Source organism: Micrasema longulum, unplaced genomic scaffold (genome assembly GCF_059751315.1).
Source record: "Micrasema longulum isolate JH-2025_06_02 unplaced genomic scaffold, ASM5975131v1 h1tg002488l, whole genome shotgun sequence".
NCBI lineage: Eukaryota > Metazoa > Arthropoda > Insecta > Trichoptera > Brachycentridae > Micrasema > Micrasema longulum.
Window position 1 is genome coordinate 53173 of NW_028279630.1, and position 17998 is coordinate 71170.

The 17998-nt window shown below is 32.0% G+C and overlaps 1 protein-coding gene across 1 annotated transcript in view; it reads left to right on the plus strand.

The window, feature by feature from the left end:
* The window catches only part of LOC148272092 (cell adhesion molecule Dscam2-like), a 33424-nt gene extending 16256 nt beyond the window's left edge, over positions 1–17168 (plus strand). The window contains exons 10-28 of the mRNA XM_088240537.1: positions 311–487; positions 579–723; positions 814–962; positions 3134–3344; positions 4436–4575; positions 4818–4888; positions 5488–5737; positions 6564–6710; positions 7375–7539; positions 7661–7790; positions 8402–8589; positions 9429–9608; positions 10239–10430; positions 10729–10914; positions 12263–12562; positions 14719–14878; positions 15081–15259; positions 16080–16268; positions 17002–17168. Of these exons, the coding sequence (XP_088096663.1) occupies positions 311–487; positions 579–723; positions 814–962; positions 3134–3344; positions 4436–4575; positions 4818–4888; positions 5488–5737; positions 6564–6710; positions 7375–7539; positions 7661–7790; positions 8402–8589; positions 9429–9608; positions 10239–10430; positions 10729–10914; positions 12263–12562; positions 14719–14878; positions 15081–15259; positions 16080–16268; positions 17002–17159 (3317 nt within the window). The 3' untranslated portion in view covers positions 17160–17168. The remainder of the gene's footprint in view (positions 1–310; positions 488–578; positions 724–813; positions 963–3133; positions 3345–4435; positions 4576–4817; positions 4889–5487; positions 5738–6563; positions 6711–7374; positions 7540–7660; positions 7791–8401; positions 8590–9428; positions 9609–10238; positions 10431–10728; positions 10915–12262; positions 12563–14718; positions 14879–15080; positions 15260–16079; positions 16269–17001) is intronic.
* Positions 17169–17998: the final 830 nt, after the last annotated feature.

Below are 17998 nucleotides of genomic sequence, written 5' to 3' on the forward strand. Positions count from 1 at the left end.
AATCTGGCATATAATAATTCAATTGTAATGAGTGGGATTTAATTTACATTGTAAAAACCTAAAAGCAACTACCGATTATTCAGTAGATCTACCGATTTTGGGAGCAATCTACCGATCTACCGAATTCTATGGTTATTCTGCCGATTTTTAAATCTCTTGAACAATTGGTTAAATTTTTTATAAAACTGTTTCAGTTGACAACGAATCTATCGATATTGATTTTAGCTTAATGGAAGTTGGCAACCCTGCTACTATTGTTCCAAAAGTTAAAAAACATGAGAAAAAAATTACTCTTAATTTAATATTCTAGATAGAGCGAGAGATGAATACGATCCTATTATATCTAAGAGTGGACACTTAAATGTCTTTATTAATGGATCAATACTTATCAATTCAGTTTCTTCACAAGATAAAGGAAAATATAAATGCACTGCAGAGAACGGAGTTGGGAGTAATATATTTAAATCAATTTTTCTTGATGTAAACGGTAAGTTAGAAACAAGTATAAAAATTATTTTATAATTACAATATGAATTATGAAATCATTATATGCCTGTAATATAATCATGTATTTTCAGAACCTGCTCGGTTTGAAGTCTCGTCACAAAATATATCGGTAAGAAGAAATGATCCCATAACTCTTATTTGCGATATCCAAGGTGACAATCCGATAAAAAATACTTGGACGCACAATACGAGTCCAATAGATAAAAGTAGCTACAGGTCAGTGGATTATAAGATATTTATGAGCTTAATATCTTGAGGTGTTTGGTCTTAAATTTGTTTTTATTCACGGGCGATTTTGTTTTACAGAGTAAGTATTTCAGAATTGAAAAAAGACCAAGGACTTAGATCACAGTTAAGTATTGACAGAGCGGATAGACATGATTCTGGATTATACAGATGCCAAGCAAGTAATTCCTATGGAAGAAGTGAACACTTTATTCATCTGGCCGTTCAGGGTGAGCATAAAAATTAATAATTAACTTACGTTATTTACTACCTATCAAACTTCAGTTTCATTTACTTAATATTAAATTCAAACTCATTGTACAAGTATGTACACCGTTTTAGTTACCTAATTGTGTCACATTTTCTTTCTACTCTACCCTAATTGAACATGGTTTATGCTTTATTTTTATTTGCTTTATAGCTCCTAATAATAGTAAAGTTTGTCCACTGATCTGAGAAATACATTAAAATATCAGTACAGATGATAATAATGTGTGAATCAATATGTACAATTTGTCAAAAAGAAGTAGAAGAGTAGAAATAATTTGAGGGTACTAGTACTATTATGGCTTTCTTTTATGGTAACACTTTAAAAGCGGCAGTACCGCAGTAAACTTTGTTGAAGCTCTAATTTTTACAGTTTTCTCTTATTTTATAATTATGATTCAGTATAAATATTAAGTATTACACCCATTAATACTTAATTTATAAAAAGTATAGCTCTTTAACTCTTTAAATACTATGGGTAAATAATCCCTTTGCACGCGATGATGTAACATCGTGTTACCACTAGTAAAAGTCAGAACATTCTAAAGTTCAGACATCTGAAAAAAAAGCATGAAGACAGGCTGTTTTATAATTCCTTGTCCATAATTTATGCAAATAAATACAAAATTTAGCCCTGTTCATGCTAAATAAATTAAAAATCATAATTACGCCACTCATATTACGGGCGTGCATCCCCTATCACTGATGGAATACTGAATCTGTTTTACACAACACCCGCCACAGAACAGTGCCTCTGTCTTTTTTGTTACGAGTTCTATCTTCGTGCTCTTTCTTATGCAGATGTGTTGCTAAATTAATGGACGTTCATTCTTTGCGTAGCAAGGATAAATATTTTTTGTGTTAACATCCAGCATAGTTATACAAATTTTACTTTCCAAATCCGCTGTGAAAATGTCCATTTGAAGATTACAAAAAATACGAGTTCATCATTTCAAAAAATAAGAGAGATATGTCAAGTCTTGTGTTCTATGTCGACTAGTGTGACGTCACAGCCACACAAGAGTTAAAAAATGCGTAAGTATAAAAAATATGTTTTGACACTGAACCTTAACAACTAAATTGCCCTTTTGCAAACGGTTCAATCGTATGTTAAAAATGCTTTTTTTCGTACGACTTTTTCAGTGTACAATACAAAATTTAAAGATATAGATTACACAAACATCACTCTGTCAGATTTAAAATTTACACTAAAAATGCATTATGTAACTTAGTAGACATTATAATAATGAATATGTACATCACCCTTCCCCTCCTTATCCTCTTTTCAAGCATCCTTGTCCTAATCCCGCCCAATTTACAATAACTTACTGTTCTTAAAAAAATGAAAAATAAATTCTTTGATTATTGAAAAATATTTACGAGTACATGAAAAAAAACATTTTTATATGTATAAACTGTTGATGTATCTATTTAATATGTAATATATTTTCTTTACAAACTTTGTATACTTTGTGGAAATCTGTTATTGGTTCTAAGTTTATACACAATTTGTGTTTGTTTACTATAAATATGTATGTAGAACTGTTGATTTCCCAAATAAAATAAAATAAAAATAATTACCTTTGGTACTATAACAAATCTCAATAAAATTACACTATGAGTTTTCCTCGGCTATTATGCCGTGTGTCGTTCGTACTCTTTTCCGACGTTTCGGATCGCAGTACAGCATCCATCATCATAATCATCCCGGTAATCAGTTATAAAAAAAAATAATAAAACCGTGGACTGTAAAGTGCCACGGATTTCAAATTGACAAGCTGTAGACGGTAACGTCTGCGACACGGTACAAATCCTCAGTACTAAACGTTGCATAACTGTCTACGTCTACATATATAATATCAACCCTGATGATGGCCTCTGTAATGCAACCTAAAAAGTCGGTAAAGAATACGAATGGTACACGGCGTAACAACCCAGAACAATTTAGTGTGCATCTACAGCCGTGAAAATCGAAGAGATATAATCAATCAAATTAATTGCGTTCCATTTCCATTTCGCTATAAATGAAGATTGATTTACTATAAATTATTTTGGTCTTCTCAACACAAAATATTTGTCATTGTTTTAACTTCAGTAGCATAGTTTAAACCTTCCCTATATATTGTCTTTTCAGAGCGTCCTGATCCACCAAGACAAATGGAAGTTATACAAGTCGGTAGTAGGTCAGTCCGCCTATCGTGGCAGAGACCATTTGATGGGAATAGTCCAGTTCTCGGGTACTTGTTGCAGTACCAAATCCTCAAACCAGGAACGTCCAACACCTGGGATGCTAATAATGTAATGAATGTTACTATTTCTGTAACCTCTAAACAATCTACTACAAGGTAAAATATTTTATAATGCACTATTTTTATAAAGATTTCATTTATTACAGGCAGTTGTTTTATAAATATTTTCATTGCTCCATGAATTAATTGCATTTTGATTCTCTACAACTGTGGTTTTATATTAAATTTTGTTCATAAATAAATCAAAATACACATTGAAATTACAAGCAAACTTTCAAAAGACCAAACTGTGTATTGCCACGTCATATTAAAATTTAGTTCCCTGATGGAAAAGTGCAATTGTTTATACTGTATATTGTTAAAGACTACCACTACCACTAAGACTATATACATAGTTCGGACAGTAAGACGCATTTTTTACTCTGAAAATTCAACCAAAAATTGGGGCGCATCTTATAGCCCGATGCGTCTCATCGTCCAAAACATTTTTTTTCTAAAAATTGGTTGACAAATTTTGGGGTGCGTCTTACGGTCCGATGCGTCTTATACATACGATATTTCACTGTAAAATCATGAAAAATTTTATTTAACTGTAATAACAGTTTATTAAAATGTCAACAGAAATTCTTATATATCATTTTGTCTATAATATCAGAGCTACATATGAGTAAACCTTTAACATACTGTTTGTAAAAACTCCCTCGAGTCTCTGTGTGGTAACCTGAAGTTAGTAAATGATCGCCTGATAATCAGTATCTTTTCATTATATGAAAATTATATGTGTGTCTTGCTTAGTGATCTAATTAGATTACATCTCTCTCTCAAATGAATGTTTTATATATTTTTCTCAGGGTACTCGACAAAATATTTAATTTAATATTATCTTTATTTTTTTTCTTATGTGTTATGATTTACATTAATGATAATGATCTGTTTATCATCTATTCAGAGTTAGACCTATAATAGATTCAGTTGGCATAAAGAACCGGACACCTGCTTACAAGGAAGGGGAGAATAACATGCTCATATTAATTTACAGAGGTGTATATTCTGTCCCTTTTCAGTAAATGACGAGGAACTAGATCATTTAAAATCCGTCGCTGCATGTTTAAAAGAGAAACAATCATTTATTTGAGTAAGTTTATATCTATGTAAAATAATAGGATTTTTTTAAATCTAAATTCTAGTGATATAAGTGAAACTATGGAACAGGGAGTGGTGAATGGACTTCTTCCAGACACAACTTACACAATGAGAATGTTAGCTGTCAACCAGATAGAGAGCAGTTCATACAGTGATACCATCACAGCTAAAACACAAGAAGAAGGTTAGTTGACAAAATAATATACAGTAGCTGAATTTGAGTACTTTTTATATATTTAACATGCGAGGCTTTACCAAAATATAGGTACCGAACACAGTTGTCTGTGTTATAAATCATTAATATAATTTTTGCTTTTAGTGTACTAATGAACACATAAATTATATATTAGGCAAAATAAATCAAATAAAAAATTGTTTACTCTGTTGTTTATTAAAATATCCTAAATTTAAAAATTTCCCTACAAGCACCCACGGAACCTCCACAGAATGTACAAGTCCAAGCAGGAGAAAGTGGAGAACTTGTTGTAACATGGCAGGTAAGAAAATGCTCTTAGTGATTAAAAACCTTCCACCTTATAACGTGTATGGTACAACATGATCATACACAATAGAGCACTCTAATGTGAGTTTCCGATAAATAATCCCTTTATGGTACATATTATTCTTAATGGTACAAAACAGTTAGTTTGCTAATGAGCATCACAAAATTAGCTAAAAAGCTTCCCTCTAAGCTAAATCACTATAAAGAACATTGTAGGTTATTACCATCATATTGATGGTAGTACGAAATGTATGACAATAAATCGGCGCTCTACATATGTACAAAGATGCCAAAACCTGTTTTGTATTTTGTCTAATCCCTTAGTCAAACAGGAAAACAACTTGTTTCATTATTATCAGCCATGAGGCGATTAATCTTAATTCAATTTCTTTTTTAAACATTTTTATCTCTAAGTAGCAAGTAGCTATCGAGTCAAAAACGTTAATCTGGGATTCTTGTTTCATTTCACAAACAGAATTATTGTATTCTTAATTCCTTCTAAACACATTTACCCTATATGTCCATTCATGTGCACAATTAGGAACTGGTATTTAAAAGGTAAGATCATCGAATTTTTTTTTTTTTAATTTTCAGCCTCCACCGACTTCATCGTGGCATGGTCCTCTGCTTGGCTTCACCGTCCACTGGGCTGAAGTGAGTGAAGCAGACTCCTCGCAACAGACTCCGCTGACCAGCTCTGCCACTGTGAAGGGAACTTCCTCCTCCAAGTTCGCCATCAGTGGACTCGGACAGTTCACCAAGTATCGTATCACAGTGACTGCAGCTAACAGAGCTGGAAGTGGGCCGGCTAGTATTCCAATACTAGGCACTACAAAAGAAGGAGGTAAAACATCAAGAGTTAGAAAATATTAGGATTAACCAAAGAATATTGCTAGTTCTATGGGAAATTGGATACACAAAATGTTTTCTTACATGCGGTTAGAGCAAAAAGTTTCTCAATTAAATTCATGAAAATGAACTACTTTGAATGACATCACTAGTTCTTGTGAATCAACCTATAAATTACAGCGTTGAAATGAGTTATGATAGATTTCCTGTTTCTGAGAAGCCATTTTTTTCAATGTTTAGTGTATTTTTAAAAGCTACGGAGTTCCCTTTTAAATGTCAGGACAGCTCACTGATGAGAACTAATGACATCACAGGCGGAGTTATTTAAAATTACAAAACTTGATAAAATCAAAGCGATAATAATAACGATACATACAAAAAATTTATAAAGATTTTTGGCTTGGTTTGATAATAGATTGACAAACAAAAAAAAAACTAAACTTATTCAAAATCAGCAATATTTTACCTCATGTTCACAATTCTGGTTGTTTAATAGTTTGTCATTGTATGTAATGTGGAAATAAAATAACAGAAGCTGCAACCTCCCGTGACAGCTGTCACAAAGTAGAGGTGATACAATTTACTGGGCCGTATACTCTGGATGCCTTTTGAGAGCCTGAACCACACTTGCCTTCTTTACAAGGCATCAAGTTTTCGCCACCCCGTATGTCCACAGCTAACAGTTCATCAGCAGTTCACGTTTTACTTAGAGATGCATACACAAAAAAATATTTACTTTTCTTTCATTTTACAATGAAATCTAACTGTGAATCATTAGATTTGATATTAATAGTTAATGGTTTATAATGTTTTGTTTACAGTACCAACAGCACCTCCACAATCAATCCGGTGTTCTGCATTATCTTCTCAGAGTCTGAAAATTGAATGGTCTGCTCCTCCTCGATCTAGGCTAGGAGGAAATTTATTAGGATATAAAATACTTTATAAGCCACTCACAGATATTTATGGTATGTATGAGACATACATATATTATATGTATTTAAATAACAATATATTAACTGAATTTTTTATTGTATCTGAATTACTGTTTAAAATCTACTTATTTTCTATTTAAAAAATTAAACAAAATAAACAAATTAAAACAGGGATAGAGAATACCTTAAATAAGGGAATATGGAAGTCTAGGCATTTACAGGGCTTATGACCTGTCATTGGCTGGTTTAAGTGGCCACTTTAAACCCCTTTATTTAAGGTATTCTCTTTTTTAAGGTATTCTCCATCGCTGTTTTAATTTGTTAATCTTAATGACTCCCGTGGGGGTGAAATCCAGTATTTTGTCTACGAACATTTGGACAAACTCAAATATTGTAATAAACAAAATAATTTTACATTAACATGACTTCAAATTAAACTGAACAAATCCTATTCAATCTCAACTTATGCAAACACTCCTAGTTTGTTTATAGTTATAGTGAACTTTAACAAAAATCTTAAAACTTCTTAAAACATTAATACTTTAAGAATTCCTTAACAATATAAATATAGGTGCTAATATATGTGGAATATTTTAATCCTGCTGCATCAGAATTAAAAATTTCTGAACATCTAAATTAAGGAACAGTGATTATTTACTACATATGAGATTTTCAATGTTTTTTATTGCTATTATAGTTGAGGAAAATGTATCGGCTGCAGAAGTAAAAAGAACCAGCAGCAGTGAGACATATCTCCACGCCCTTTTAAAGTACACCAACTACTCCATACAGGTGCTGGCCTACACTGGAGCAGGAGATGGAATACTTAGTCCGGCAGTGTTCTGCACCACGGAAGAAGACAGTATGTTGCTCATTTAGTTTTCATGGTTACTTTACCAAAATACACAAAAAATATTTGTGAATTATTTTATTAAATTTACTAAAATACTGCATTTAACTATTTATATCTGTTTTATTTGCAGTTCCTGGCTCTCCTGGAGACATAAAGGCCATGGCCCTTGCAACTGACACTATGCTTGTTAGTTGGCTCGCTCCAAAAAAACCCAATGGGAAAATTCTTTTTTACACACTGTACTACAGAGAAGTGGGAGGGTATGTTCTCTATTTTTTTACAAACCAGTGACTAATATGATGTACATAAATGCATATTAAGGCTCAATGTGCTTACTCAGGGCCACACCCTGCCTTACATTTTTCAGAAGTTTTAAATTTCAAACCAACATCTGGGATTTTTTTAATATATAGTTAATATTTATTTAAAATCCCACTCGTGAATACCATAATATATTTTTTTTTGGAGATAAGCGACTCTAGCTTTTCTACTATGTATTCCTAAAGCTTGATTGAATTACAGGGAAAATTTCATTACTTTGAAGTGGTTTTAATGCATTTAGAGCATTATTAAATTTGTGTTAACTGGGATTATGAAAAAATGTTTAAATGATTTATCATGGGATCTTAAAAATTATATTTTAGATTTCAATCTCTGTATGTATACTTTAGATATTTACCTAACTATCCATTAAGAATCAACACCTACAGTCTAATCATTAGTAATATTGCTTCGATTGAAATGATTAAAAGTGATGTTTCTAATATCTGACCCTAAATGACTAGATCTACGATCAATTCGATGAAGCCGTAACTGTAGGTAGACCAGTAGTACTTTCTGATGAATTTAACATTGACCTTTATATATGCAGAGGTCAGCCAACAAGTCGCCAAGTAAGTTCAGCTGAAGCAAGCTCTGTCAGTGGCACAGGATTAGGAGGAGCAGTGGAAGTACGTGGACTGCAAGAGAAGAAGAGATATGAGTTCTGGCTCTCGGCCAGTACAGGAGCTGGTGAAGGTGCTGCTATTTCCCCCGTTACCCAAGTTACATCTTCACGAGGTAAATACAGAAATATCTTAAATATCAATAGAACAATAATTTATTTGCCTACCCAAAATACTCTGAAAATCAACAATACCTTGAGTATTTTGAAATATGTATGGGAAAATATTAATTTGACCATGGAATTTGGATAAATATTTCTTTGAAAAAAAAAAAAATTAACATTTTTAAAATTTTCCCAAATACACTTTTTTCAAACGTCATTTCATCTTCAAACTAGTCGGGAATAACTGTGCTAGGAAATGGGAATAAAGTTGTCGCATCCCCAGAAGTACATATTACCGGAGAGCAAAAATGAACTACTAATTCAAGTTTTTTTTTAAAAATCATTAGCACGATTTTTAAAAAACATCATTTTAAAATGGTAAAATTGTTTGATTTTCTCATTTTTCGTGCGTTTTAAGTGACTACAGCCCTTATTGATTGTTTGTATATTGGGACATTATAATGCCCAGTATATTTTGTGATATTTCCTCATTTGACTGTTAAAATTTAAAAAGAACAATGTAGCATCATAATTACTACAGTCTTCTTCTGGATATTTTACAAAATTGATTTTAAAGAACACTAAGATGTGTTGTATATTTTGCTATTTAAAATATCGTAGATATACATTAGTGTTATCGTGAGAAAGAAAAATAATGTGGTTAAACTGCATTCGTAACTCAAAAATCCAAATTAAGACTTACGATATTGTACTTCTGGGGGTGCGTTGCGGTAGAGTAGGGTTCAAACAGGGGTGTTATTTATATTTCCAGTATGTTATTTTCCTACTTATCTCTCTGAACATTTTTTTAAATCAATAATTTTTAAACAAATGATTGTTTTTTTTTTAGCCGGTGCCCGTATAGCATCTTTTGGTGGTATAGTACCAAGCGGAGTTGGACGATCTCTTCTTCTTGGTTGCCTGGCTGTCGGTACTCCTACACCGAGAGCTCGTTGGCTTCATTCTCAGCGTCCTATCACACATAGTCACTTGTATCAAGTCACAGCAGAAGGAAATTTGCTGATACATAGTAAGAAATCCTAATCGTAATAAAATTCATCTCTGTAGTTTGTCTGTATCCAGACAAATTAAGAACCAGAATCCTGGACAAATGTTTCGACTCCCAGGTAAAAATCCTGAAGAAGTAAATCGATTGGAGATATTGTTGTGTTTGCCTACCACGCTTGAGATCCTGGGAAGGTTGACATAAAATATTTGTTTACAAGGTGGTTTTACACTGTAATATTTCACTGTCTCTGGACTGGCACCTGAAGTGTAAGACTGATCTCCTTACCAACCTGTAACACATAAGTGAGATTCACTGCACATATTTTAAGCCAAGACTTCATTTAGGAATTTCATTTTTATAATTTTGTATTTTTTATAATATATCTCATACAGAATATTTTAATTTTATAAGCTTTTATAAAAAAAACATACCTAATATTTGAAGAAATAAATAAAATAAAAATATACTGTAATAACTACATATTATACAATTAACCCAGTGCAAAGATGTTTTTTATGTTTCTTTTCATCCCAGGTGAACCATTTCACTGCTGCCCTCAGATAGTAAAAACAAAATAAAATCAAAACTGTTAATTTATGTTATGAATATTTATAATACTATATTATTTACTTTCGTCAAAATGTTTTTCAGATATGGAGCAAACAGTCAGTGGTAACTATACATGCTCTGCCAAGAACTTGTATGGTTCTGATGAGATAATCTACAGTGTAATTTGCTTAATGCCTCCTGGCCCGCCATCCCTACAGTTGCTCTATACCACTGCCTCATCAGTACAACTTCAATGGAGTCCAAACTCATCAGATGGAGGATCTCCTTTACTGGGTAAAATATTGTAATAAATGTACTTGACCAAATGTGAACTTCTCGCCAAAGTAGCCAAATAAAAGAAGGTAGTCAGTCTTTATAATATATTAGAGTGTAGAAATCGGAGAGCAGAGTGACAAAAATAAATTATTACCTATGTGTGCGGTACCCAATGCACCTATATAAGGGTGTGCAACATAGCACTCACTCTTCTCTACTCTAAACGGCATTGTTTCCAATTTGCTCAAAACATGCTTCTATTAAAAGTTGTGTTATTTTACTTAAAATATCTTTAGATAACCAAATTTGTTTGCAGGATACACCCTCAGCTTTAGGCGAAATGACGAGAGTATGCAAACACTGGATTTGTCATCAGAAATAACATCATACAAAGTAAATGGGCTAAAATGTGGCTCCAAATACATATTTTTAATATCTTCTCATAACAGAGTTGGCAAGGGAGAACTTAGTACACCTATAAATGTAAACACCAAAGGAGAAGGTAAAAATATTTACAAATGGTTTCAATGAACATTAAATTACATTTATTTTTAATGCTAAAAACAATAATTTACTTATTAAATTGAAAATTAAATTAATTTTATAATTCCATGTAGGTACAGAAAGTGATTTGATAAGTGATTAATTTTACCAAAACAGTTTATTATTGTAGTACATCACCTCATTAGTATTACGAGTATTTATAACTTTACATTGAAGAAAATACCACCTAAACTCAAGGCCTGGGCACTGAAATGATGAAGGCCATTTATTTTTTATTTTTTTTATGTCTTTTACCACTTTTTTCTATTTTTGAAGAGGATTTTTACATTTGGAAAAAAAACGGACACAACATATGTTAACATCTCAATATGCTTATGAAAACAAATAAATGCGATAATGTAACTAAAAAAGGAATAACAGAAAACCCCTATCTTTTTCCCATGTAAAATAGTACATTTTTTTCAACACAACCTCGCAATATAATAATTATTAAGGTAATTTAAACTATTTATTTCAAAAACATTATTTCCATTTGCCACGCTCAAGGAAAAAGGAAAAATGGCTAACTATTTTAACACGTAAAAGGACTGAATATTCGTATCCCAATAATTCATATCTTGATAGCTCCATTTTGCTTAGTTTGCCGACGTACGTGGAATTTGTTAGCATGAACAATCAACTCGAACAAAATTCAATTTTTTGGAGTAATTACTATTAGAATCAGGAAAAAACAGTTAAAAAATGCCATTAACTGACATGGTTAGTCGTCTCATCAATCAATGTTAGTAAATATTAGTATTTAACCACTGACCGACGTTTTATGCCTACCGGTTTTGAGACGTACCTGTATCTTCGTCAGGACACTCACTACACCAACATGTAAAAGTACGTCTCGAAACCGGTATACATAAAAAGTCGGTCAGTGGTTAAATACTAATATTTTTTTTTATAAATAATAGTCTAATTAATATTTCAATCCTCCATGTTCTTTGCATATTATTAATTGACGTATTACAAATATACCTATTAAAAAAATTGTTCCATGAATAAAAACTACTACATATCTGCAATACTAAAGCTTGAGGTTCAAATCTATGAAAACAGATTATATTATACGAAAAAATATACACAAAGAGTAACTTCTGGCAAACAGTAAATATCTTTGCAGTCTGTGAAAAGTACTAAAAAAACATTTATTGCATATTATTCAGAATGAAAAAAAAGTGTACAATGACATCTTTGTTTAAACACACCCGAAGTATTAATTTTATTTGGAAGAAATTACAGTAATTATTCAGCCTTTTCGTATTATTTGGTGTAATTATAATTGATGTTTATATTTATAGCTCCTAAATTTCCGGAAGACTGGTCTCCATTCATTTGGAGTAATGCTACATGTATATTAGTGGAGGTACGTCGAGCTTTAGGGGGGCCAGAAGGCTTCATATGTCCCCTTCTGTCTCTGAGTGCGGAGTGGAGAAGAGGAGATATCGGCACTTGGAGAGCAACAAGTGTATCTTTATCAGAGCCATTTCTCTTGACAGCGTTGTCCCCAGCGCAGTGGTTTGAGATTAGAATCGCTGCAGAAAGTCACGCAGGAAGAAGTGAAACTGTTTTAAGAGCAGCAACTACTACACTCTCTGGAGGTATTTTTACTTACAACATTTTATTTGCCCGTTTTATAATAAATTTATTAAAGAAGTCAAATATAGTAAAAATGTTTTTCAACAGCATGAAATGGGTTTTTCACTGAAAGAGAAATTGAGATAAACAAAATTTATTTTTATTCATAGACCTTCTCCCCCTTATTTGAGTTTATGTAATTTATTTATTTATCCTATTATATTACTCAAATAAAAGTATAAAATTGATTTTAAAGTCACTTTGTCTGTCTAACTAGAGTAAGTAACCCTGTTCAAAGACATTCAAACAGACATTATTTTACTAGCCCAAAAATGTTTTTAGAAAAAAGTGGTTAGTTAATAAAAAGAATAAAGAAATGAATCAACAAAAACATATAATTCAAACAAGAACAAGTGTTGGCCATCTGTCAGCTATTATCAACCTTTCAGACTCTCTGTGACCGATTTCCCAAAGGAAAGCAGTCAGATACCTCTTTAGCTTTAGGGTCTCACAACAGTTCCATGATTCTGTCAGCATGTATATTTTTTGTCTTATGTAAGAGCATTGTATCTGTGCCAAAATAGTGCTAACCATTTGTGAAATCAGATCGCTATTAAAACTCTAAGTTTCATAATGATGCGAAAATTATGGGTATGTGTGACCACCACTGCCTTAAGTAAATATTACTGTCTGATATCAATCACTGCAAATCCCTTGAATAGAGAATCTTTCTGTTAAAAAAACAAACAGAATAATAAACCGAACTTCATGGAATTGTTTTTTTAATCAGTGGTTTGCATTTTAAAATGTTTTATTTAGATCTGAATTTATTTCTATAGAGAGGGAAAACATTTTTGAAGGGGAATATAGAATTCTAGGCATTTGCACGACTTATGACTTGTCGTTGGCCGGTTTAAGTGGTCACTTTACACATTCACCATTCTAACTATGTTTTAATATCCACATTTCCTCAACTCTTCCACCTGTTGTCTTTCAAAAAGTAACTTTTTCCAAAATGTTTTTTCTCTGTTGCAATAAATTAAAATCTTAATAACTCCCTAGGGAGTGAAATCCAACCTGTCTATGAACATTTGGACATACTCATAACATTTTCAGTGTTTTATTTAGCTTATTACTACAAACTACAACCATACAATTAATATTTTAGTATCTAGTACATAATGTTTATCTCTAAGAAAAATAGTGTTACATCTGCGTCAAAAATCCTTATGTCTCTCATTAAGGAAATGATGGCTCAAACCATCAATTCAAAATATATTTGTTGTGAAAAAACGACTATATCCTACGTGAAACTGAAGTAATTTTATGGAAGGAGGAGATATTGTGTACCTATACAAAAACAATCAGCAACCAAGGTGTCTCAGTATGCTAGTCAAATGAGTTTTTTTCTTTTTTTTTTCCCACATAGTAAATAATTGCGCAACGTGCCTGTTGGTAGATGAACGCTCAAAATCATTTGGTTCGCGGAATGTGTTATCTTTATGCTTCACCACCGAACCCTGATACGATGAATGCGATTTCCTACCTTGCACTGAGGATCTGGTACCTTATTGTTTGGAACTTGTCTTGCGGCTGTCAGGATCAGATCAGATCCTGGGGTCATGAAGACGGGGTACTTGACGTGGTTTCTTGATTATTATTATTACGCAACACAGAGGATAAAATTAATTATTAATTGCAAAAATAACTGATTCGCGATCGCGGTGAGAATATCTAAGCACATGCACACTGAAAGTTAGGTTATTATATTTTGTTCTTTTGTTCTATACATTTGAATCATGTTAAATATTGAATATGTTGGGCCGGAGACAAAAATGTGGTACCTCCCCACTGTAAGAATCGCAAAATCCTAACCAGGGCTCAGTGGCAGCAAATAAATCCAATAAACGAAACGTGGCGTAACCAGTAAACAATAACTAATCAAAAAAATAATGTGACCTCACTGGGGCTACCCGTGCCGAGGACACTTAACAATATATTTTTTTAAAATATTTTTGCATGTGAGAATATTCAAAGACCAAACTATCAACTAGTGTTAAATCGGAAGTGAAATATTTTTTCAAAATTGAAAGTTTAATATCATTATGCCTATATGATTAGATACTATGAGAAAAATTTATCGACGAATGTATTAAAGAATTTCCTTTTTTTTTTTCAGCTGCAATATTACCTCCAGCGTACTATCCTATGCAACCTGCCCACCCACATGAAGTGGATGGATCCCAAGAAAATATATTTAATCTCATTTCTATTATTTTGGCAATAATAGCTTCAATATCTACACTGTGTGTCGTCTATATACTGATAATAAAACGAAGGTAATTACATATTTAAACGTCATTTATTTCTTAAAAAAAATATATATTTTTCAGCCATGGGGAATTATTTTGAAATGGCACAAATTTATCCTCTATACTGGAAACATGTTAATTCCAACTAATACTCTTAGTTTTAAGGCATTTGTATTACGTATTTTCATTTCGCATAACATTATTTAAAAAATTTCGCAATTTCTTGCAGTGTTATTTGTCACTGCAATAATGAGTCAGAATATGGAGTAGAAAGACAACGGAGTCAGTCGCAAGCAAGTGATGAGAAAACCATTTGTGCTGAACAACAAAACTTGAGAAATTCCCAGCACGATTATTCCACTTCCCCTCCTAAAGGACATAAAGAGAAGATGAGACGAGAACCAGAAGGTACATATTTTATTACACTCAAAGTTATTATTATAATTTTTCTACTTACGAAGTTCCAATCTAAAGTGGTAATAAAAGTTTTTATTGTGATAAAATATGAAAAACTTAAAAACCAGTAAACAACACAATATACTTTTATGAAAGTTGCATGTCAGCCAGATCATTATATATAATCTATTTAGATCTGATTATCATTATAGAAATAAAAGACGAGTGATACTTAAATCGGCATATTTGAAATAACCAGTGACTGGATTCATCGTTTTCATGACTTCTTTGAAACTGGTATCTTTACTTTAATACAAAAACAGTTAGGATAATGAGAATTTAATTGAATTATTTTCTACAAATACATTTAACTTTATAATAAAGATTCCAGTCCCGAAGATATCCCGAGAGCAATGAAACTAGTCATTTGTTTTCCAAATTTGTGGATTTAAGTATTATTCGTATTTTATTTCTGTAACAAATTATAAGGAGCGTCCCCCAAGAATTTATTATCACCAACAAACTTAAATGTTCTTATTACTATTATTAGTACTTTTAAGAATTCAATGCAAAATAATGAAAACATTTGACAGTACATTCAATTGTTTTCTTTTTATTTATTTTGATTTTCTATTTTTGGTGTCTAACACCTACTTATTTATAATCATTATGTAAACAACTGATTTGTTAAACTTTCGTAAATTTCAAAAAAATTGGTGATATGTAGGTTTTTTTTTTAACAATAATAAAATTATGTAGATTTAGATGTCTTTAAAATACATTCTCCAATAATGTTTATTACTGTATGATCTTTTACTTTTACTTATTCCAGATATGTATGAAATAAGTCCTTATGCCACTTTCCAAGTTGGTGGGCCCCACAGACCAGTGGCAGCCTCCACATTAGACCATACACTACAGTTCAGAACGTTCGGACACATGGAAAATGAGTCTCCTCCTTTACAAGCTCCTTGTAGGAGACATTTTCCACAGAAATCTCATCGGCATGAAAATTCAAAAGGTTGCAACAATTATAATACTTATGTATGTATAACTAAATAATATTGATACATGTAGGTTTTTAACAAACGGATTTTGAATACACATAGTAAGCATTTCTTTGGCTGTAGGAATCAACCAAATTTGGTCAAAATCTTTATCGCTCATAACTGTAATAAACTATTCTAAAATAATAAAATATAATTCCCTTTCCGCACTTAATGGTGCATAGCGCACTGCACCGATACACCAATCGCAGCGTATCTTGATCATTTTTGTTACATGCAGGTAAGATGATCAGTCTTACGCTTTAGATAACAGTCCAGAGACTATGAAATATTCTAGTGTAAAAACACCCTTTTAAAAAATATTTCAAATCAACCATGCCGGGAATCCAATCCGAGACATCCAGCTTGGTAGGTAAACACGCTGACCACTACACCACGAAGCGGACCTTTACTTTACTGCTTGTTAACAGCCTTTATATTAAATGCTCAAAATTTCTGATCAAACATTACCTCATATTCAATTCGTTTTGTGATTTTTGCCTAAAAGCAAAGGGGTCAAGCTATCTCTCGACACTGCTTCCGTGGTGTATCTTTCATAGTACATATTTTTAGGAATCAATTACACACCGATTGATTTTTTTATATGATATCACATGTAATACTAAAAAATGATTACAATGTGTATCTACCAAATTTGTTTCATTTAAATTCTAATGAATCAGTAGATAATTATTTTTTTTATTTAAGGTGACGATGGAATAGATAGTGGCTGCGAATTACTGCAACCACTGCGTATGAGAGGGCGGCACAGACAAGGGTCGGGTCCTTCGTACTGTGTACCCATGGCAGCCCAAGGAGAAGGGTTCCAGGCTGTTTTACATTTAAATAAAAATGATATCTGTTAATAAAATATATTACCCTATTTAATCATGAGTTTCATTTTCCTTCATTTTTAATAGTAAGTTATAATTACTAGCAGTCTATAAAGAGTTGAAAATCAGATGCTGGATTTAATAAAGCTTTCGTTTTATGGTAACACTTACTTTAAAATCAGAATTAAACTGTCTAATCACAAAAAAACACATATTATTAAATTGTGTTTTTTTTTTTGACAAACTAAATAAATAAAGAAAGGTGAGTATAATTTAAAAGTAAACGTGAACCACGGATCGAAAGTTTGAGGTTTCCTGCCTTATTCAAATCAATAAAATGTTTTTTTTGTACAGTATACAATATTCTTTTTTTTTCTTTAAACTGGTTTTAAGACATTTTTTTAAAGTAATAACCTGCTAAGCCTCTAGAATAGAGGTTTTTCAGCGGGTGGGAAAGAAAGGATATGGATGTAAATTATGAATAATACACCACAACACCCAGACCAATTGAGAAAAAATCTTTGTTGGATTTTTTCATGCAACTGGCAAGAATCGAACCCTCTATGCCAGTTACAACATTGGCCGCTTAACCAACTGCGCTGCGGCGCCTTTCTATTAAAGTAAATTTTGTTCATAGAAGCATCTACCTCAACATGGAAATAATCTTAACCTAACCTAACCTTACACCTTATATTATAAACAGGGTAATAAATTATACAACTATCAAATACTTACTGTTTTTAAAACACCCATTTCAAATTATATTTTCATATTATGATAAACAATAAAAATAAATTGATGCACTGATTCTAAACCTCTTGCATAATTCAAATAAGAATTACAAGACATCGCTTCAGTTCGTTTTTGTCGTT